Consider the following 23,589-nt stretch of genomic DNA (forward strand, 5'->3'; position numbering starts at 1 on the left):
TCACTAAAATTAAAATCACTAGTAGGTACATTTACATAGTACCAAATTTCCCTTAAGACTACAAATTTTTTAACAACAGTATGTGAAAATGCCTGCAACCTCTCATGCTCAATCTGATAAGAAGTGATACAATGTCGGTTCGAATTTGATTATTTATTTGGTTATTTTTTCATATTTTTATTGACTAGTTGCATTTCTCTTCTCATCTGTCTACTCAAGTCCTTTGCCTAATTTTATATTAGGAAATTGTCTTACCAATTTGTATGAGTTCTTTTTTTTTTATACAGCAGGTTCTTATTAGTCATCAATTTTATACACATCAGTGTATACACATACACTGATGTGTACACATGTCAATCCCAATCGCCCAATTCATCACACCACCACCACCACACCCGTTTTCCCCCCTTGGTGTCCATATGTTTGCTCTCTACATCTGTGTCTCAATTTCTGCCCTGCAAACCAGTTCATCTGTACCATTTTTCTAGGTTCCACATATATGTGTTAATATACAATATTTGTTTTTCTTTCTGACTTACTTCACTCTGTATGACAGTCTTTAGATCCATCCATGTCTCAACAAATGACCCAATTTTGTTCCTATTTATGGCTGAGTAATATTCCATTGTATATACGTAACACATCTTCTTTATCCATTCGTCTGTCGATGGGCATCTAGGTTGCTTCCATGACCTGGCTATTGTAAATAGTGCTGCAATAAACATTGGGGTGCATGTGTCTTTTTGTATTATCTTTTCCTCTGGGTATATGCCCAGTAGTGGAATGGCTGGATGATACAGTAATTCTATTTTTAGTTTTTTAAGGAACCTCCATACTGTTCTTCATAGTGGCTGTATCAATTTACATTCCCACCAACAGTGCAAGAGGGTATCCTTTTCTCCACACCCTCTCCAGCATTTGTTGTTTGTAGATTTTCTGATGATGCCCAGTCTAACTGGTGTGAGGTGATACCTCATTGTAGTTTTGATTTGCATTTCTCTAATAATTAGTGATGTTGAGCAGCTTTTCATGTGCTTCTTGGCCATCTGTATGTCTTCTTTGGAGAAATGTCTATTTAGGTCTTCTACCCATTTTTGGATTGGGTTGTTTGTTTTCTTAATATTCAGCTGCATGAGCTATTTATATATTTTGGAGATTAATCCTTTCTCTGTTGATTTGTTTGCAAATATTTTCTCCCATTCTGAGGGTTGTCTTTTTGTCTTGTTTACGGTTTCCTTTGCTGTACAAAAGCTTTGAAGTTTCATTAGGTCCCATTTGTTTAGCTTTGTTTTTATTTACATTACTCTAGGAGGTGGATCAAAAAAGATCTTGCTGTGATTTATGTCAAAGAGTGTTCTTCCTATGTTTTCCTCTAAGAGTTTTATAGTGTCTGGTCTTACATTTAGGTCTCGAATCCATTTTGAGTTTATATTTGTGTATGGTGTTAGGGAGTATTCTAATTTCATTCTTTTACATGTAGCTGTCCAGTTTTCCCAGCACCACTTATTGAAGAGACTGTCTTTTCTCCATTGTATATCCTTGCCTCCTTTGTCATACATTAGTTGACCATAGGTGTGTGAGTTTATCTCTGGGCTTTCTATCTTGTTCCATTGATCTATGTTTCTGCTTTTGTGCCAGTACCATATTGTCTTGATTACTGTAGCTTTGTAGTATAGTGCGAAGTCAGGGAGCCTGATTCCTCCAGCTCTGTTTTTTTCCCTCAAGACTGCTTTGGCTATTTGGGGTCTTTTGTGTCTCCATACAAATTTTAAGATTTTTTGTTCTAGTTCTGTAAAAAATGCCATTGGTAATTTGATAAGGATTGCATTGAATCCGTAGATTGCTTTGGGTAGTATAGTCATTTTCACAATATTGATTCTTCCAATCCAAGAACATGGTATATCTCTCCATCTGTTGGTATCATCTTTAATTTCTTTCATCAGTATCTTATAGTTTTCTGCATACAGGTCTTTTGTCTCCCTAGGTAGGTTGATTCCTAGGTATTTTATTCTTTTTGTTGCAGTGGTAAATGGGAGTGTTTCCTTAATTTCTCTTTCAGATTTTTCATCATTTGTGTATAGGAATGCAAGAGATTTCTGTGCATTAATTTTGTATCCTGCAACTTTACCAAATTCATCAATTAGCTCTCGTAGTTTTCTGGTGGCATCTTTAGGATTCTCTATGTATAGTATCATGTCATCTGCTGTGATGACATGTTTTACTTCTACTTTTCCAATTTGTATTCCTTTTTTTTTCTTTTCCTCCTCTGACTGCCGTGGCTAGGACTTCCAAAACTATGTTGAATAATAGTGGTGAGAGTGGACATTCTTGTCTTGTTCCTAATCTTAGAGAAAATGCTTTCAGTTTTTCACCATTGAGAATGATGTTTACTGTCGGTTTGCCGTATATGGCCTTTATTATGTTGAGGTAGGTTCCCTCTATGCCCACTTTCTGGAGGTTTTTTTATCATAAATCGGTGTTGAATTTTGTCAAAAGCTTTTTCTGCATCTATTGAGATGATCATATGGTTTTTCTTCAATTTGTCAATATGGTGTGTCACATTGATTGATTTGCATATATTGAAGAATCCTTGCATTCCTGGGATAAATCCCACTTGATTATGGTGTATGATCCTTTTAATGCGTTGTTGGATTCTGTTTGATAGTATTTTGTTGAGGAGTTTTGCATCTATATTCATCAGTGATATTGGTCTGTAACTTTCTTTTTCGGTAGTATCTTTGTCTGGTTTTGGTATCAGGGTGATGGTGGCCTCATAGAATGAGTTTGGGAGTGTTCCTTCCTCTGCAATTTTTTGGAAGAGTTTGAGAAGGATGGGTGTTAGCTCTTCTCTAAATGTTTGATAGAATTCACCTGTGAAGCCATCTGGTCCTGGACTTTTGTTTGTTGGAAGATTTTTAATCACAGTTTCAATTTCATTACTTGTGATTGGTCTGTTCATATTTTCTATTTCTTCCTGGTTCAGTCTTGGAAGGTTATACCTTTCTAAGAATTTGTCCATTTCTTCCAGGTTGTCCATTTTATTGGCATAGAGTTGCTTGTAGTCATTTCTTGGATGCTTTGTATTTCTGCAGTGTCTGTTGTAACTTCTCCTTTTTCATTTCTAATTTTATTGATTTGAGTCCTCTCCTTCTTCTTCTTGATGAGTCTGGCTAATGGTTTATGAATTTTGTTTATCTTCTCAAAGAACCAGCTTTTAATTCTATTGATCTTTGCTATTGTTTTCTTTGTTTCTATTTCATTTATTTCTGCTCTGATCTTTATGATTTCTTTCCTTCTGCTAACTTTGGGTTTTGTTTGTTCTTCTTTCTCTAGTTCCTTTAGGTATAAGGTTAGATTGTTTATTAGAGATATTTTTTTTGTTTCTTGAGGTAGGCTTGTATAGCTATAAACTTCCCTCTTAGAACTGCTTTTGCTGCAAAGCATAGGTTTTGGATTGTCGTGTTTTCATTGTCATTGATATCTACGTATTTTCTGATTTCCTCTTTGATTTCTTCAGTGATCTCTTGGTTATTTAGTAACGTATTGTTTAGCCTTCATGTGTTTGTATTATTTACGTTTTTTTCCCTGTAATTCATTTCTAATCTCATAGTGTTGTGGTCAGAAAAGATGCCTGATATGATTTCAATTTTCTTAAATTTACTAGGCTTGATTTGTGACCCAAGATGTGATCTATCCTGGAGAACATTCCGTGCGCACTTGAGAAGAAAGTGTAATCTGCTGTTTTTGGATGGAATGTCCTATAAATATCAATTAAATCTATCTGGTCTATTGTGTCATTTAAAGCCTCTGTTTCCTTATTTATTTTCATTTTGGATGATCTTTCCATTGGTGTAAGTGAGGTGTTAAAGTCCCCCACTATTATTGTGTTACTGTTGATTTCCCCTTTTAGAGCTGTTAGCAGTTGCCTAATGTACTGAGGTGTTCCTATGTTGGGTGCATATATATTTATAATTGTTATATCTTCTTCTTGGATTGATCCCTTGATCATTATGTAGTGTCCTTCCTTGTCTCTTGTAGCATTCTTTATTTTGAAGTCTATTTTATCTGATGTGAGTATTGCTACTCCAGCTTTCTTTTGATTTCCATTTGCATGGAATATCTTTTTCCATCCCCTCACTTTCAGCCTGTATGTGTCCCTAGGTCTGAAGTGGGTCTCTTGTAGACCACATATATATGGGTCTTATTTTTGTATCCATTCAGCGAGCCTGTGTCTTTTGGTTGGAGCATTTAATCCATTCACGTTTAAGGTAATTATCAATATGTATGTCCCTATGACCATTTTCTTAATTGTTTTGGGTTTGTTTTTGTAGGTCCTTTACTTCTCTTGTGTTTCCTGCCTAGAGAAGTTCCCTTAGCATTTGTTGTAGAGCTGGTTTGGTGGTGCTGAATTCTCTTAGCTTTTGCTTGTCTGTAAAGCTTTTGATTTCTCCATCGAGTCTGAATGAGATCCTTGCTGGGTAGAGTAACCTTGGTTGTACGTTCTTCCCTTTCATTACTTTAAGTATATCATGACACTCCCTTCTGGCTTGTAGAGTTTCTGCTGAGAAATCAGCTGTTAACCTTATGTGAGTTCCCTTGTATGTTATTTGTCGTTTTTCCCTTGCTGCTTTCAATAATTTTTCTTTGTCTTTAATTTTTGCCAATTTGATTACTATGTGTCTCGGTGTGTTTCTCCTTGGGTTTATCCTGTATGGGACTCTCTGCACTTCCTGGACTTGGGTGGCTATTTCCTTTCCCATGTTAGGGAAGTTTTCGACTATAATCTCTTCAAATATTTTCTCAGGTCCTTTCTCTCTCTCTTCTCCTTCTGGGACCCCTATAATGCGAATGTTGTTGCGTTTAATGTTGTCCCAGAGGTCTCTTATGCTGTCTTCATTTCTTTTCATTCTTTTTTCTTTATTCTGTTCCGCAGCAGTGAATTCCATCATTCTGTCTTCCAGGTTACTTACCTGTTTTTCTGCCTCAGTTATTCTGCTATTGATTCCTTCTAGTGTAGTTTTCATTTCAGTTATTGTATTGTTCATCTGTTTGTTTGTTCTTTAATTCTTCTAGGTCTTTGTTAAACATTTCTTGCATCTTCTTGATCTTTGCCTCCATGCTTTTTCTGAGGTCCTGGATCATCTTCACTATCATTATTCTGAATTCTTTTTCTGGAAGGTTGCCTATCTCCACTTCATTTAGTTGTTTTTCTGGGGTTTTACCTTGTTCCTTCATCTGGTACATAGCCCTCTGCCTTTTCATCTTGTCTATCTTTCTGTGAATGTGGTTTTTGTTCCACAGGCTGAAGGACTGTAGTTCTTCTTGCTTCTCGAGGGCAACCTTTTTATAATAAAGGACCGGGACTTCCCTGGCAGTCCAGTGGTTTGGAATTCACGCTTCCACTGCAGGGTGTGTGGGTTCAATCCCTGGTCAGGGAACTAGGGTCCCCCATGCTGTGCGGTGCAGCCTTTTCCCTTAGTGACATCATGTCCCGGCAGGTCCTGAGGAGACCAGGCTCCTGTTAGAGAGAAATGGACCCCATGATGTCCCAAAGCTGAAGCACCAGCGGGTCCTGGGAGACCCGGCTTCCTTTAGTGTGGACTCGACCCCAAGTTGTCCCGAAGCCCAGCCATCAGCATGGACTCAGTCCCACGTGTTCCAGAAGCCAAAGCCCCAGCGGGTCCTGAGGAGACGGGGCTTCCGTCAGCTGCGCCCGGAGACAATTCCGCAGCTATGAGTTCTTTATATTAGGATACTAACCATTTGTTTTATATGTTTAAATATTTTTCCCAGTCCATTGTCTTTCAAGTTTGTTTACAGTGAGGTTTATTTTGCTATACAAATGTTTGAATTCATAACCTCCTTTTCTTGTATGGTTTTGATGCACTAATAAGTAAGAAGGACCTTCTTAGTATATATGATAAAATAACTTCCCTACATTCTCTTCAAATACTTTTATTATTTTATGAGTCTTTGATTAGTTTTTTTTTATATTAAAAAAATAAAATCTGTTACTTTTTTTTAGTCTGTAGAGGGAAGTATGAATGGAAATTTATTTCCTATCTTAGCTAGTGGTCACAGTGCCAATCATTATATTAAACTTATCCTTTCCTTTGTGTTCTGGAACTTCTTTTACATAGATACTGATCTCCTACTTCTTTCCCCATCTGTTTTACTTTTTTCCCCCATAAATTCCACCAAATTATCTTTATCCCCTTCTTTTGAGCTGCTGACTCTCTTTATAAATCCAATGATTTTTTTTTTTTTTTTTTGCTACTCCACTTGTGGGATCTTAGTTCTCTGACCAGGGATGGAACCCGTGGCCCCTGCAGTAGGAGTGCAGAGCCCTAACCACTGGGATGCCAGGGAAGTCCCTCCACTGATTTTTGCTCCCTGAAGCCTACTCACATTTACAAAATGTGCTCTACAAATGTGCTCTGTTCAAAATTAGTGACAAGTGGAGGCCCAGCTGACAATCGTTTCTATCAGCTCTCTTTCCTTTCCTCCCCAGCTTAGCAGGGCAAGTGGTTCTGAGGTGGGAGATTGATTCTTCACTCTCTGCCGTTTACTGCCACTGTCTCCCCCCTGCCCCAACAATCCTCTTTCAGCACAGGAGATGGCTTTTCCCACCTGCCTCGGTACACTTAGGCACTACTATGGGATTCTTCTGCTTCTGTGGAAATCATCCTTACTTCAGCATTACTCATGTTAACTTTTCAGAATGCCGTGGAGGTTTTGGAAGGATGGGAGAGCACACATCCATAAGCATAAGCAACTACACACACACCTGTTTGGTGTGATGAGAGGACTGGCTCCTGGAAACAGGGGTGCTAACTAAATTAAGTTTAGTCTCATCTGCTAGGCAATTTTCTCTTTTTCAATCCCCTGATAACAAAGTTCTGCCAGCCAGGTTCCTCCATGTACCATTCACACAATTCTCAGTCAAGCTTCCCAGGCTGTGGTGAAGTTTCATAGGGTAAAACTATTTCTGCTATATTACTAATTGTCTGATCTTTAGGCTACTTATTTGAGAAAAGCTTCAGTATTCCATAAAATATGCATTACCATCCAGTAGAATGCTTTTCCTTGATGTACTTTTGTGGCATTATCAACATTAGCAGTGGTATACCTGTAGTCATCATTATAAATTGAAATGGTTCAATAAAACATTAAAGAATAATAGAAAAAAAATAGATATAGTTAAACACGTTGGAAAGGGTCATTTAACTGAGGAAAGCTTAGCTTGGTAACTTTGAGCTCACCAGCTGAGAGTAAAGGAAATGACTTCTTACTCTAATAGATGACAGACCTGGAGAAAAATATATAACTGCACTGTTTGGTATTATAGTGAATTCATATGATGATATATTTAATATAAAACTATTTTTGGTAGTTTTATACACAGAACTATAATGAGTCATTACTGCATAAGGCTGCTTTAACTGAGACATACATGTATAAGGAAGAATTGCTTTAGGCATCTAAATTCAAGTAATATTTCAAATTATATGTTTTCTAATTATTGTTTCATAACTTTTAAGTTAGTAATGTCAAATTCTTAGGTAAACTGTTGATGGGTTTTTCATAAAATATGATCAAGGAACTTGAGGAGCAGAAGTTATTCAATATTTTTATCAGATCAAGACCAAACATTTTTAGATACTCTTTTCATATGACAATTTTGATAGTTTTTAATTTGTTCTTTGTTTTCATGAATTTTCAGTCACAAATCCCGCCAAATTTTATTGTAAGTTTATGAGTCTTCATTTTCTACTGAACATTTAAATAATGTAACATCCAGCACCCATTTACTCATTCTTTGTTTCCCCCCACTTAGAAATCAGTGTGTCACTTCCACTCACATCTTACTAGCTAAAGCAAGTCACATGGTCACCCCTAATTTCAAGGGGGCGAGCAGTGTAATTCTTCCCTTCCTGTCCAGGAAAGGGAAGAAAACTGGAAATATTGTTGAACTCTAGTAATGCTACCACGTTACCTGAGAGGGAAAATGAATTTTTTCATTATAAAAGCTATCAGATTGCTCAAAAAACATTCCTTTAAAAGTGACAAATTTTTAAAGAAGAACCAATCACTTATTTCCCACCTCTGTGAAATATCAGCTATATACAGGTTTCTGGGTTCTCCTCTCCTTATGCCTTTTTAATTTTTTCATCATTGTAATCATACTCTAAATACTGTTCTTTGTACTGACCATCATGTCTTATCCATTTTTTATATTGCTGTAGAATCATTATAAGTTTTGATTCTGGTGGAATCAAATGAAATTTTTCAATTAAATATGTTCTAAGAATATCTAATAATCCTTATTCTGATTTCAAATTTGTATTCAATTTAATTCTTAACCCTCACCTGTGTTTAAAGAAAACAAACCAATAAACCAGTACACTTCATATCTTAAGTACTTGTAGGAAAACCTGGTCCTTCCTAAAATGCAGATTGTCCATGGCCAAACAAAAAGCTGCTCAGTTCTGAGAAAGTATTACTAAATTCTAAAGGGACAATTTATTCTACCTTAATAAGTAGCTTGAAAATCCTTGAAATAGAAAGAAAAAAAGAACAGAAACCAACTAATAGAATATGATTATTAAATTGCTCAACTAACATATTATATCTAAAGATGTCCAATTTTTTTTAAAAGACGTCAAATTTTAAGAGAGTATAACAGTTTAAAAAATATCAGTTTTTACTTCATATAATTCTTTCTTACAAAACCAAAAGCTGAGGAAGTAAGAGTAATGTAAGATAATCCTTCAGTTTGTGAAAGTATTTATCACAAGTTCCCTAAGTGAGTTTGAAATATAATAAATACGCACAAATTAAATTGCTTCAAAGCTTTTCGGGAGTGAACCTAAAATAAAAATTAGCAATTCCTGTCCTCAACTTTAGGATGTGGAAGCAACAGGCTCAACTATGAATAGTGACTATGAATAGAAGGCAAGAAAAACACACACACACACAAAACTGAGCCATTGGCAAGAAAGTAGCTTTCAGTTTCTAGTTGTTTAGGAAAACATCTTGAGAATGCATGAAGGGAATCTATAACACCTGTTACATGAAGAAAAAATGTACATTTAAAGTGTCTTAGGGAATTCCCTGGCGGTTGGGACTCCACGCTTCCACTGCAGGGGGCACAGGTTCGATCTCTGGTTGGGGAACTAAGATCCCACATGCTGCACGGCACAGCCAAAAAAATTAAAATTAAAAAAATGCAATTAAATTCTTATTTAAAAAAAATAAGTGTCCTACCGTTTGTCCTTCAATACCACCTTGTTCGTCAACTTTTGTTTCTTCCTCATGAACTGAGTTAGACTCATTTTCTTGTTCTTTATACTCTTCTTGGAGATCTTTGCTGACTGCTGCTTCTACACTCTTAACTTCGTCTTTGCCAAAGTAAGTTACCGCGGAAGTGTGTTCTTGTGATGCTGTTGGAACAGGGCCTAATGGCGTGACATGATCATAGCGAGTATGTAGGAGTCGCAGAGCAATGTCAGATGTTGCTAATATCCTTGGAATTTCAAATCCAGTTTGTGTCTCAGAGAATCTGATACTTCTGTACCTGTTAATTAATTTAACAAAAAGGATGAGGCTTTAGAAAATTCTATGTCTGTTGTAAGCTTATACCTAAGCAGTATTTCTCTCCACTTTAATTTCACCACAGTTTTGAGTCCTGACCCATACTTGCTTTCTTTGCAGCATTTGGATCCAGTTGCTCATGTTACCTTCCCAAAACTCTCTCTTGGGATCCATGACTCTATACTCTTCTCCTCCTATACTCTTCTCCTCCATCTCTGGCAGCTCCTTCTCTGTTTCCTTTGTATGGTCTCCTTCCTAAGCATCCCTTAAACGTTGATGTTACTTGACTCTCCATCCCGAGCCCTTCTTTCTTCTCCCTCTACATACTCTCTCTGGATATTATTATTTCTATGACTTCAATTATTATTTATATTATCAGGAGTGTTTAACATGAGTTCTATGTTTCCTAGGGGAAGAAGCATCCCTGAATGAACTTTCAAAGGTCCAAAAATGCCTTTACATATGTGTGAGCATATGTAATAAAGTTCATAAGAGTCTATGACTCCCCAAAAGTTAAGAACTATCAATCTGTATGACTCTGCAAAATATGTCTCCAACTCAGATTTCTCTCAATGCTTTCAGACAGTTGCACTTTGATGTGTCATAGGTACTTCAAACTCAACAAGTCCGACACTGAGCTCATCATACTGACCACCCCCTGCTCTCTCAACATCACCATCAAAGTAAAACAAAACTTGTTCTGCTTCCACTATTCCTTATCTTAGTAAAAGATACCATCTAATTCTCTTCTTAAGCCTGGGTAGTTAATACAGGGATATTCATTTTACTTTTTTTCTTTTAAAATTATATAATTTCCTTCATCCTTCTGGATATAACATATTTTATAATGAAAAAGGTTATATTAATATATTGACTCTGATTTAAACCACAGAGTATTTTGTAGCAAATGTAACTTGGAAAATACTTTTTTCCTTACTTTTACTAAATATCAGAAATAAAATCCAATACTTTCCACTGTCATAGGACTAGTCTTTTCAGAGTTGGGACCAGAACCTAGGCCTCCTAACTTTTATTCAGATCATTTTTTCCTAAAATTTGCTGCCATACTAACTCAATTATTTTGAAATGTTTGAGATAAAGCAGCAACCAAGTGATCGTGAATTTATCAGTATCTCTATCATTCCTCAGAATGATATTACTTTGTTGAAAACAATCAGGGAAACATCACTTAAATTATCTAAAAAATAATAAATATGAAAAGTATTCTTTTTTGAAAGCATTAACAGTTCACAAAAGATAAATCTTTCAAAAGTTTCAGATTGCCATGTAGAGAGCACCTACCACTTCTACTTTTTGGTGGGGAGGGAAGTTAAGTGGGTGAAAAGAAGAGGAAGACCCTGATATTTAGTCAGTGTATATTTGTGCTAGACACCACACTATGTATGACCTTTACATGTGTTAACATTTAATCCTCAGCCCAATCCTATTAAGTTAAGTGATATAATCATTTTACTGTTGATATACTGAGGCATAACAAGGCTAAATAACTTGCCTAAGATAAATGGCAGGTCTCTGAGTCAAACCCCAGGTGGCTGACTTTCTAACATGGGTTTTTATAAGTATGCCACGCTGTAATGCAACAGGCATCTGCTTGGTCATGTGACTATATAATGTCTTCAGACCTACAGTATCACCCATGGGAATACCTTGGATTCTTCTTGAGGTTTGCCCATACATATACAGTAACATTTTCATCTCGAATGACTTTTTCCATGTTTCCACTGTCCAGATCTGCTAAAGTACTAGCTTGCTGTAAGAGAAAAAGAAAACATTATTAAGATTAGAGGCCTCATAAATTACACAATTTGGATAAGTTACTTCATCACTTAGGTGTTGGATTCCCTTCAATATTAAAAGAGTAATTTGGGGACTTCCCTGGTGGCGCAGTGGTTAAGAATCCGCCTGCCAATGCAGGGGACACAGGTTTGATCCCTGTTCTGGGAAGATCTCACATGCCGAAGAGCAACTAAGTCTGTGCGCCACAACTACTGAGCCTGCATTCTACAGCTCGCGAGCCACACCTACTGAAGCCCGCGCGCCTAGAGCCGGTGCTCCTCAACAAGAGAAGCCACCGCAATGAGAAGCCTGGCGCACTGCAACAAAGAGTAGCCCCCACTCGCCGCAACTGGAGAAAGTCCACGCACAGCAACAAAGACCCAACGCAGCCAAAAAGTAAATAATAATTAAAAAAGAAACCTTGAAAAAAATAAAAAGAAAAGAGAAATTTGGGTAAAAATAAGGTTCAATCAAAATAACAAAGAATTGTTTTTAAAAATTCTCTAAACAACAAAAACATATTTACTCAATTAAATGTGCTCCCCATTTACTACTTAGTTTCTCTTACGGTGTCTAAGGATTGAAGTTGCTCCTGTATTCCCAGGTAGCACTTGTGGATTACTCTTAGGTTACCCTTTTCAATTTTAACATTATTTGTGACTTTTCATTTTAACTATATACATGCTTCTTTATCCTTACCTTATTAAAATGTAGATTATGCTACTGCAAAAGTTAGCCTATTACTGAACATACCAAGTTTAGAAAACAAAATATCCAGATGAGTTTTGTGTTTTACTAGTCCAATGCTCGATAATCAACATTAAACACACAATTTAAGGATGTTCTTAAGAATTCTTTTATAAAGACTAACATAGCTTGATGCCTATTGCTTAAGATATTAGCTCTTTCAAAGGGCTTAAATAAGTCAATATGTATTTGGTTCCTATAATGTAAAAATTTAAATGTACCGGGAGTTGAATTTATTGCTTTTTTTTTTTTAAGTGATTGTTCTGGGAATTCCCTGGTGGTCCAGGGGTTAGGACTCTATACTTCCATTTCACGAGGCACAGGTTTGATCCCTGGTTGGGGAACTAAGATCCTGCAAGCTGTGCCAGTGTGGCCAAAGAAGAAAAAAAAGAAAAGAAAAAAAAAAGCAATAAAAGTGATTGTTCTCCCACACTTTTTTTTTTCTGTGACATTAACTTTTTGAAGTGCCCAGGATAATTGCCTTGAAGAACTGTTCCACATTGTGAATTTATCTAGCTGTTTCCTCATGGTGTAACTTGCTCCTCCATTCCCTTTATTTTTTGTACACCGTAAGTTAGGTCTAGGTAGGTTTCATCAGATTAGATGAACAATTTTCGGCAAGAAGGCACAATAGGTAACGTTGTGTTCCTCACATTGCATGCTATCAGGAGGCATATGATGTATACTGTTAACAATGTGGACTTGATCACTTAGTTAATGTGGTGACTACCCCCACCTCCCCTTGCAAAGTACATTTATCCTAGTCAGTAAGTAATCTGTGGTCTAATACTTTGGCACTATGAGAATAATGTGTTCCTAAACTTTTCGCCTACTTATTGAGGTAGCCACTGATGATCCTTATCAATTATTACATTGGGGATTGAAAAATGGTTATTATCTTACTGATCATTCCTTCCACATTCATCAGGTGGTATTCTTCTGTAAAGAACTGTTCTCTCTACCCGCCACTCCACTTTCCCCTTTCCATTTTGGAATATCACTATAGACTCATGAATTTTTATTTTATTCAAGGTTCTATAATCCAGAGGTCCCCAACCTTGTTGGCACCAGGGACCGGTTTCGTGGAAGACAATTTCTCCACGGATTGGGGTGGTGGGGGGGAATGGTTCAGGCGGTAATGTGAGCGATGGGAAGCAGCAGATGAAGCTTCGCTCGCTCACGCACCACTTACCTCCTGCTGTGTGGCCCTGTTCCTAACAGGCCACGGACCAGTACCAGTCCTCGACCCAGGGGTTGGGGATGCCTGCTATAACCAATTATAGTCATTATTATTTCTGATATTCAAATTATCCCCAAGTTGATCAGTGGGAGCTTTAAGCTAGTTCTGTCTCTTTGGCTACTACTCCATTAGTCTTTGAGTATTTACTTGTTTTCTAGCACAAGATAACTCAAACTCATCTTTCAATAACAACCTTATCTTTCACTTTCCCTGCCCCAAACTCGAATCAGCCATTTACCACAATTAGACCTGGTTCCTTTTTATGGAATAAAAAGAAATCTGTTTCATACTGATACTTCCATTACAAATTTAACATTACGGTATTTTTTTCTAATCTTCTTTTCTTCTATATATCTTTTTTCTCTTAGAATAAAAATCTTGATTACTAATAATTATAATACATTTCCTTACTGGCTTTTTCTTACAATATAGATAAAATAGCTGCAAAATTATAATATGACTATTACTGCCAAGAATAAACTTAACAATAAGCCTTCTTTACAGTTCTTTTTATAATTAGAACATATTCTGCCAAGCCTATAAAGGTGATTGTGTTCTAGACCAAAAGAAACCAAGAGAGAAAATAGCCAAAAGCAAGGTGTGACCTTACACTGTTTTCTGATTTAAAAAACAAAACAAAACAGAAACAGCTATAGAAGATATTCATGGAATATTAGGGAAAATTTAAATGTGGACTGGATATTGGAATACATTATGGAATTATTATTAATTTTCTTAGGTATAACAATGGCTCTATGATTATTTGAATATTATCATTAGTGCTAAGATATTTGGGAAAAATAGAGTGACTACCAGTAATTGTAATCTTGTGTCAACTGATTTATCTAGAGTGTATAGCTAACATACAAGGTTTTGTGAATTTATTTTCATAATGGTCCTGGTAAACTTTAGCAAGTATAAGAAAAAAATCTAGACTTTAGCTACACTGATAATGTTTCATTTCTTTAAAAATAAAATATTCACAGTTGTTAAATCTGGATAAATACATGTGCCTTAAATTGTTCTACTGACTTTTCCATAACCTTTTAAATGTTCAAAAAAATAAAGGACACTGGACTTTAAAAATTATATAAAATAAAATCTTAACTCTTACAAAAGTCAATAATAACATATAAAGCAAAATATCACACTTACTCTGAGAAGTATTTCTGTGGCTATGTTAAACTTAAGATGAAGGAGCTCTTGCAGTTCTAGAATTGATCCTTGGTACTGTATTATATTTTTCTCTTGCAAATCATATGATGGAGTTTCCAATAAAATTAACTTCAATTTCTCAATTAACTATAAGTAAAAGTACAAGTAAAAATATAAAGTAAAAATTTACGATGAAAGTAATCTGACACACAAAGAAAAAGTGAAATGGGGGACGTTTTATCACTTTTGAATTGAGGAACACGTCACCAGTAAAACATATAAACTACTTTCCTGTATTTATTCTATTATTTAAGATCATGGAAAAATAAAATATTTCCTCCCAAAACTCCACTATAAGAATTCTAGGGCTTCCCTGGTGGCACAGTGGTTGTTGAGAGTCCCCCTGCCGATGCAGGGGACATGGGTTCGTGCCCTGGTCCGGGAAGATCCCACATGCCACGGAGCGGCTGGGCCCGTGAGCCATGGCCGCTAAGCCTGTGCGTCTGGAGCCTGTGCTCCGCAACGGGAGAGGTCACAACAGTGAGAGGCCCGCGTACCGCAAAAAAAAAAAAAAAAAAAAAAGAATTCTATACTATGTGTAACAGAGCTGTCATTAGCAAGCTGATAGAGGAGGCACAGCTTGTCACTACTTAAGACTGTGGAACAATAGAAACAATAACAATATGATGAGGAGGAGGAGAGTGAGGAGAAAGAGGAAGAGGAGGAGAATTACTAACATTTACTGAATGCTTACTATTTGCCAGGAACTGTTCTAAATGTTTTAAATGTTTTAATCCATTTCATCCTCATCATAACTCTATAAGGTAGGTACTGTTTATTGTGCCTATATTATAGTCGAGGAAACTAAGGCAACCTGGTTCCACCAGTAAGGAGCTTGGAAGATGCCACTCAATCCTAACAAGTGAAAAGCTGAACAGACTGAAAAACCAACCACTATTCTTTGATCCATAAAAGAGGGGAGGACACAGAGCAAATCCCTGTCCCCAAGATTGGAGAGCCCTACAGGTGAACACAGGGAGTCGGTTTATCAGAGCAGAGTGTCAGGAGCAGAAACCACTGCAGGAACCAGTGCCAGGTCTGTAAACCCGAACTGTAAACGATGAATTGCTGGGAACTCAGGGTGGACAATTCTGAGAGTTAAAAACTCCCGGGGTGGGGGGCTTCCCTGGTGGTGCAGTGGTTAAGAATCCGCCTGCCAATGCACAGGACACGGGTTCAAGCCCTGGTCCGGGAAGATCCCACATGCCACAGAGCAACTAAGTCCATGTGCCACAACTACTGAGCCCGTGTGCCACAACTACTGAGCCCGCATGCCACAACTGCTGAAGCCCATGTGCCTAGAGCTCTGCAACAAGAGAAGCCACCGCTATGAGAAGCCCGCGCACCACAACGAAGAGTAGGCCCCGCTTGGTGCAACTAGAGAAAGCCCATGCACAGCAACAAAGACCCAACACAGCCAAAAATAAATAAAAATAAGTTAAAAAAAAAATCCTCCCGGAGGATGAAGTCATGGGAGGGTGAGAGCCCATAGTATTATGAGACTTACCTGCAGGAGCTCAACCAGGTCCCCACAATAAATATGGGGGAAAGAAATTCCCTCCCGCTTCTGGCAGGAGGAGGGGGAAAGGAAGCATTTTGAAATAGGACAGAGCGCTCTGTTCTTAACAAGGCTTGATCTCAGGGGAAATTAATTAACTAGAGCCTAACCTGCTGGAATTTTATCAGAGCCTAACTCACCTGGGGGAAAGGAAATACCCAACTCCAGCTGGCTCTAGCCATTCCCTCTCACCTAAGACGGGATAAGAAAAATTAAAAACGCTTGTGAAGTTCACCATCCAGAGGCATAGGCTTACTTAAAGACAGACCTAATCACAGGACTACAGAACTCTTCCCCTCTCCCAACCTGCCTCACCACCACATTACTAAAGGCTTATTTACAGCAGTTCTTTTTACCCAGTACATCATGTCTGGCTATCAAGAAAAAATTACAAGGCATACCAAAAGGTAAAAACCACAATTTTGAAGAGACAGAGCAAACATCAGAACCAGACATGGCAGGATATTATAATGATCAAACCAGGAATTTAAAACACCTGTTTTTAATATGCTAAGGGCTCTAATGGATAAAGTATTCAGCATGCAAGAATAGATGGGTGATGTAAAGCAGAGAGATGGAAATCCTAAGAAAGAACCAAAAAGAAATGCTAGGGATTGTAAACACTGAAACAGAAATGAAGAATGCCTTTGAAAGACTTACTCCTTAACTGGACACAGCTGAGAAAGGAATCTCTGAGCAAGAGGATTTATCAATAGAATCCTCAAAAGACCAAAAAGCAAAAAGAACAAGGACTTAAAAAAACAGAACAGAATATCCAAGGACCTTGGGACAACTACAAAAAAAAGGAAGCACACACATATGGAAATACCAGAAGGAAAAGAAAGAGAAAGGAACAGAAGAAATATTTGAAATAATAATGACTGAGAATTTCCCCCAAACTAATGTCAGACACCAAACCACAGATCCAGGAAGCTCAGAGAACACCAAGCAAGATAAATGCCAAAAAAAACCCTATTTAAGCATACCATTTTCAAAATACAGAAAATCAAAGATAAAGAAAAACTGACAGCAGCTAAAGGGAAAAAAACACCTTACCTTTAGAGGAACAAAGTTAAGAATTATATCCAACTTCTCAGAAATCACACAAACAGGAAGAAAGTGGAGAGATATTTAGAGTGTTGGGAGAAATTAATGTACAGCATGATCAAGGAACAACTAATAGCAAAATTTAATTTTGAACACTGACATAGATAACATACAGAAAATTTCTAAATTAAGAGAGACAGCTGAGTAGTATGGGCTCAAGACAGAAAGCTGGGCTTCCATCCTTGCCACCTCTTACCAGTGGTGTGATTTGGGGCAAGTTATTTAACATCTCTGGTGCCTCGCCTTCTTTGTTTGTAAAATGGGGATAACGGTGCATACCTCACAGGGTTATTGGGGGGGATTCAGCAACAACATGAATAAACTGAACCAGGCTGAGAAAGCCTGGCATAGTAAATATTATATAAGAGTTTGTCAAATAAATACATTTGATAATTTGGAACTTGGTGTTTACCATGCGATCACTGCTATCCAATTCTTTCTGTTCGTCTTGTGGCTTCCTGCTTTAGTTTCCTATTATTATTGATTACTCTACTCATCTATCTCCTGTTTTGTTTCACTTATCCTTTTCTCATCTTCCCTACTATTCATTACTTCTGCTTCTGTATCCCACATTCATAACAGGAAGGTGTCACATCCAGCTCATCACTGGTGAACTTTAGTACTACTTCCTGCTGCCTTCCTGCTATTCAAAGTGCAGCAGATTCCTGGACCAGCATCACGCTATGGCAGCCTCCCTGGGAGAGAGAATATGCAATGGCAAGAATACTGTATGATGAATCCATTAGCATCCAAATACTTCATGGGAGGCTCTTTGGAGTCTTTGGAAAGTCAGAGTAATGCCCATCTAAGGTCTCATAGGGGACCGTAAGCAAGTCACAACCCGTTTCTTCATATGTAAAATGAATCTCATAAGCTTGTTTTCCAGATTAAATTAGGCGAGCAAGTTATGACCTTAACAGTCTGGAGTTATTCCATTTTATAGCAACATGGAGAAGAAGTAAACCACAGTGACAAGAAGCACAACATGGCAGAAATGGAAACAAAAAGCATTAGAGGATAAAAGGACCAAGAGGAGTGAATTCCTTCTAGTTTCTAATATTATGTAGGTGTGTCTAAGTGTGGATTCCTTTCTTTGTATCCTAACTTGGGATTTGTTGGGTTTCTGAGGATTCTGGAAAATCGTCAGCCACTATCTCTTTGAATATTGTCTCTCCCTCCGTCTTCTATATCTCTCTGTCTCCTTCTGGTACTCCTTGTCAATATACATTTAGTCCTTTTTGCTCCATCATACATGTCTGTTAACTACTCTTTGGTATTTTTCATCTCTTTATCTCTCTGTGCTCTATTCTGATAAATTCTTCAATCTAACTCCTGACTCACTCACTATTAAGAATTCTCAGTAGAGACGTTTTTGTTTTCCCTTCATTAAGCTAAACGTGAGCCAATCAAGCTCTTATCATCTCCCTTTGCAAAGCAGGTTTTCCCCTATTTATCCACATTACCTTTTTGAGGCTCCCAGCCAAAAAAGCGTCTCTGATCCAACTTGCTACCTTCCTTGTACCCTAGGCTTTGCCTCCTGATTTCCCTTTAAACCAGTGCTAAGCCACCAGGGGTTAACAAATAGACACTCTCTGGGAGGCCACTGACTTTGAGACTTGCCCACTTTTCTGAATTGTTTTATGGCCTCCAAGATTCTCCTTTGCCTTCTTTTGAGCTAGGCAATGGATTTAAATGTCGTTAAATTTTTTTCCCTAGCATTTTTAAGTGCATTTGTAATGTGGTAGCTCCTCAGGTTAGCCTACCCATTCTATTTGCAGAAACAGAAGGTAGGATATTCTTATTCATCTTTGTACTTCCAGTGCTTAAAAGAGGTGCCTGGCTCATAGTTAACATTAAAAAAAATATGTGTAGTGAATCACTGAATAGTGCACAATTCTGGCTGAGGATAAAATCATACATTTTTGCACTTGAGTTATCTACATAAATGGATGCAACTTGATATTTTCTTGAATTAGATATACATACAGTTACTATTTCAAATTTATGTTAGGCTGATCTTACCTAAGGTGGCAAGAGGTTTTTAGGAGTGGCAAAAATAAAAAGGAAAACAAAAAGATGAGCAAATATGTTTCTCCACAGCCAAGGAAGTAGTAGTGTTATTAACTGAAAAATACTTTATTTAATTTATTTCTAGTTTTAGAGTCAATATCAGACAATTGTAATTTACATAATCTAAAATTACAGAATAATACTTAAATACTTACATTTAGCACTAGTTTACTCTTCGCAGTCACTGCCTCAAAAGTCTCATTGGTTTCCTCTTTCCACAAGCTAATAAAAGTATTAATTTCTTGGGATATTGAAGGATCAGGACTCCCATCACATTGAATGTAGTGTTTCCACTGTGGAATAAAAATGTTTGAAGGTTCACACTGATGAAAATTCAACCAAAGATTAAATTACTTCTTTTTTGAAGCTTATAACCTTGTTTTCCATATTAGGCAAAAACCATATTATGACTTCAGTTACTTGAGATATCTCTAAAATAACCAAATTCCTCTTCATCAAAATAATTTAAAAGCCTCAATATTTCAAATAAATAGAAATTCTATTTATTGTCATATTTTTATTTTTAAAAAAGTATTTATGAGTTGATTTAGTTTTGCTTTCCTCCCTAATCATATAGCTCCTGTAGGTACAAAAGCCAACACTTGAGCTAATTTCTACTTCTCAAATGACTACTAATTCTTAACTGCCACTGTCATTTTAGTATTAGTCCTTCCATTCATTTTGTAGTCTATGCAAATTCTACATTTGTAATCATATTGTACTTACAATTTTTTTGCTTTAAATTATACTATAATCTTTTGCCATATTATTACAGTTTTTCCTTTTTATCCTGATAATCATCTACATTGTTTCCAAAGTTACACTGTTTTGAGCAACACTAGATTGCCTTAGGCTCAAACTTTTAATATTTTAATTTAGGATAATTTCCTCAGTATATATTCCCCCAAATTAAATCAGAGTAAAAGGATATAAAAATTTCAAGGATCTTATTACTGACAAATAGATTTCTACAGAGCTATATGAATTTACTTTGCTACAAGCAATATGAGAGAGATTTGTCAGATTAGAGATTTTTTTATAGACAAATTTAAAGTTTCTTGTTATTTAAACAGATATTGGATTATAACTCCCTCTTGTGGTACAGAAGTATTAGCTAAATAAATAAAATCAGTCTTACCTGAGAAAGCAATCTACTGTCTCGTTTCAATTTCTCTGCTTCAGGAAAACATGCCTCTAATAAATAAAGTTCTTCAAGTTCTCCATTTCTTCTTTCTAGATCCTGTTTCATAGGGATAGATACATTGATATCTTCTTTAATTTCAGCTTTGTGTTTCATAAGTAGCACCTAAAATTTACTTGACAAGTATTTAATTTTAAGATGAATAGTACAATCAGTTTAAATGTAACTGATATTTCCAAAAGTTTTCATGTGGCACAGTGGTGTGCGAAGTGTGATCTGCAGACTCCTGGTGGGTCCCCCAAACTTTTTCAGGATCTGTGAGGTCAAATCTATTTTAATAATAATACTAAGACTTTATTTGCTTTTTTTGCAGTGTACACGTTTGCAAGATGGTGTAAAACTGCTGGCGCCTTAGCGCAAATCAAGGCATAAGCTATACTAGTGGTCATATTCTTCGGGGGAGAGGGGTGATAGCAGTCAGTTTCACATAAGAATGATCTGATGAAGAAGTGAAATTTATTAATTTTATTAGATGTCAAACCTTAAGTATATGTCTTTTTAATATTCCGTGTGACAAAATGGGAAGTATGCATAGAGCACTTCTGCTACATAACAAAGGACAATGCTATCTTCAGAAATAAACATTTATGCAACTATTTGAGTATTCTGGCAGACATTCTGTCAAAAATAAATGAACTGAGCATGTCACTTTCAGGAAACAACCCAAAGTATTTGTTGCCAGTGATAAAATTCAACCTTTCAAATAAAAATTTGAATTTTAGAAAACCTATATCCACCACTAGGGAGCCTGACAGTTTCCCAATCCTTAAAAACTTTTCTGATTTGACTGGAGATGATACTAATGTATGTGATTTTTTTTGGGGGGGGGGATAATGAATGATAAAAATGTGTCAACATTTGGAAGCAAATAATTCAGTGAACCAATTTTTTTCCAAGCAATCAATGCATGATGTTGCAAAATCATGCGTGGAGAAGAATATCCACAATTATCTGAAAGGCTGTTACAACATTCCTCCTTTTTCCAACTACCTATCTGTGTGAGGCCAGATTTTCTTCACATACTTCAGTCAAAACAACACATTGTAACAGATGGAATGATGAAGTAGGTATGAGATCCAGTTGTCTTCTGTTAAGTCAGAGATTAAAGAGATTTAAAAAATATAAACAATGCCACTTATTTCCCTAATTAAAAAATATATATATATAAGTGTGGTGATGGATGTTAACTACACTTATTGTGGGATCATTTCACAATATATACAACTATCGAATCATTATTTTGTACACCTAAAACCAATATAATTTTAAATGTCAATTATACTTCAATAAATATATATATATACTGTAATTGTTTTTAAAATATGTTAATGTACTTTTTTATTCATGTTTATGTTTAACAATGTTTAATCACTATTAATATAATAGATGTTTTTAAGTTTCTGTTTTAATTTCTAATATAGTAAATATTGATAAACATAAACAAAAACTCCTTGAGGATCTTCACTTTTTAATAGTAATGAGGTTTTGTCCTGAGATTAAAATATCACAGAACTACTGATTCAATAACGAAAAATTCTGGTGAAAAAGAGAAGTGAAATTTTAAAAGGAGAGGTAGAATTTGAACATTTTTTGGTCCCTATTTAATTATCTATACAACAGATTGAGAATAATAACTTAATGGTTACAAGCATGGGCTTTGAAGCAAGACTACTTCTGTCTAAGTCCTGGCTCTGAAATTTATTAGCTGCTTAATCTCTCTATTCACCAATTTCCTGATCTGTGAAATGTGGGTAATAATTTACCCACCATAACTTTATGGTAGGATAAAATGAATTAAACCAGTTCAGATAGGCCTAAATATTACTGGTACCTATGGGGGAGAATGACGTTAAATGGCCAAACAGATCTGATAGCCACATAGTTTGTCTTCAGTAATAACAGCATTAATGTTTATTTACTTTTGCTTCAAGTTTTCGCAATTTTTCTTTCTCAGCTCGTTGTATTTCAAGTCTTTCCATTTCTTCTTTTTCGTATTTCACACGGGCTTCCTCTAAAGAACAACAACAAAAGAAATTTTTAGTCTGTTTTATTCTGTTTTTTTTTTTTAGTCTGTTTTTAAGCACTTAAAATTATTTCAAATATTTAAGATGTAGTAATGGTGGAATATTTGATAGAAGTCACAACCTTTACTGTGTGGTAGAAATAAAACCGCTAGATTTCTTTCAAAAAAGTAACATGACTCTCGGACTTCCCTGGTGGCGCAGTGGTTAAGAATCCGCCTGCCAATACAGGCGACACGGGTTCAAGCCCTGGTCCAGGAAGATTCCACATGCCCCGGAGTAACTAAGCCCATGCACCACAACTACTGAGCCTGCGCTCTAGAGCCCGCAAGGCACAACTACTGAGCCTGCATGCCACAACTGCTGAGCCCGCATGCCACAACTACTGAAGCCTGTGTGCCTAGAGCCTGTGCTCCGCAACAAGAGAAGCCACTGCAATGAAAAGCCTGCGCACTGCCACAAAGAGCAGGCCCCACTCTCCGCAACTAGAGAAAGCCTGTGCACAGCAACGAAGACCTAACTCAGCCAAAAATAAATAAATAAAAATAAATTAAAAAAAAAAAGTAACATGACTCAAAGTTTCTGGCTCACGATGATATTTCTCTTCTCCAAAAAGTTTATAGCAATCCAATAATGATTTTAATCAATGAAAAATGACAAATCTATCATGGGTAATTAAGAGGTAAAATCTTCAGAAGATTTCCATAATCTGTGACATCTACATTATCGGAAGTAACTATCTTTATTTTTATTTTTATTTTTTTTTGCGGTATGTGGGCCTCTCACTGTTGTGGCCTCTCCCGTTGCGGAGCAGAGGCTCCGGACGCGCAGGCTCAACGGCCATGGCTCACAGGCCCAGCCACTTCGCGGCATGTGGGATCTTCCCGGACCAGGGCACGAACCCGTGTCCCCTGCATCGGCAGGCGGACTGTCAACCACTGCGCCACCAGGGAAGCCCAGAAATAACTATCTTAATCTTCCCTTGCTTTCACTATTAAAAAACAAAATATGAAATATATGTTGAAGAATATGAGTTTAA

The 23,589-nt window shown here is 36.7% G+C and overlaps 1 protein-coding gene across 9 annotated transcripts in view; it reads right to left on the minus strand.

The window, feature by feature from the left end:
* The window catches only part of DNAI7 (dynein axonemal intermediate chain 7), a 73,911-nt gene that overhangs the window by 32,820 nt on the left and 17,502 nt on the right, over nucleotides 1-23,589 (minus strand). For 8 of the 9 annotated variants that reach the window (XM_033430228.2, XM_049694195.1, XM_004270910.3 and 5 more), the window contains 6 exons: nucleotides 22,449-22,540; nucleotides 20,467-20,568; nucleotides 19,484-19,621; nucleotides 14,534-14,680; nucleotides 11,262-11,365; nucleotides 9,268-9,577 (listed from right to left, as the gene is read on the minus strand). In XM_033430228.2, the coding sequence (XP_033286119.1) occupies nucleotides 9,268-9,577; nucleotides 11,262-11,365; nucleotides 14,534-14,680; nucleotides 19,484-19,621; nucleotides 20,467-20,568; nucleotides 22,449-22,540 (893 nt within the window). Of the gene's footprint in view, nucleotides 1-9,267; nucleotides 9,578-11,261; nucleotides 11,366-14,533; nucleotides 14,681-16,291; nucleotides 16,344-19,483; nucleotides 19,622-20,466; nucleotides 20,569-22,448; nucleotides 22,541-23,589 lie in introns of those variants that run through there. The other variant, XM_033430232.2, reaches the window with a different exon arrangement.

The sequence above is a fragment of the Orcinus orca genome, chromosome 11, assembly GCF_937001465.1.
Source record: "Orcinus orca chromosome 11, mOrcOrc1.1, whole genome shotgun sequence".
Classification (NCBI taxonomy): Eukaryota; Metazoa; Chordata; class Mammalia; order Artiodactyla; family Delphinidae; genus Orcinus; species Orcinus orca.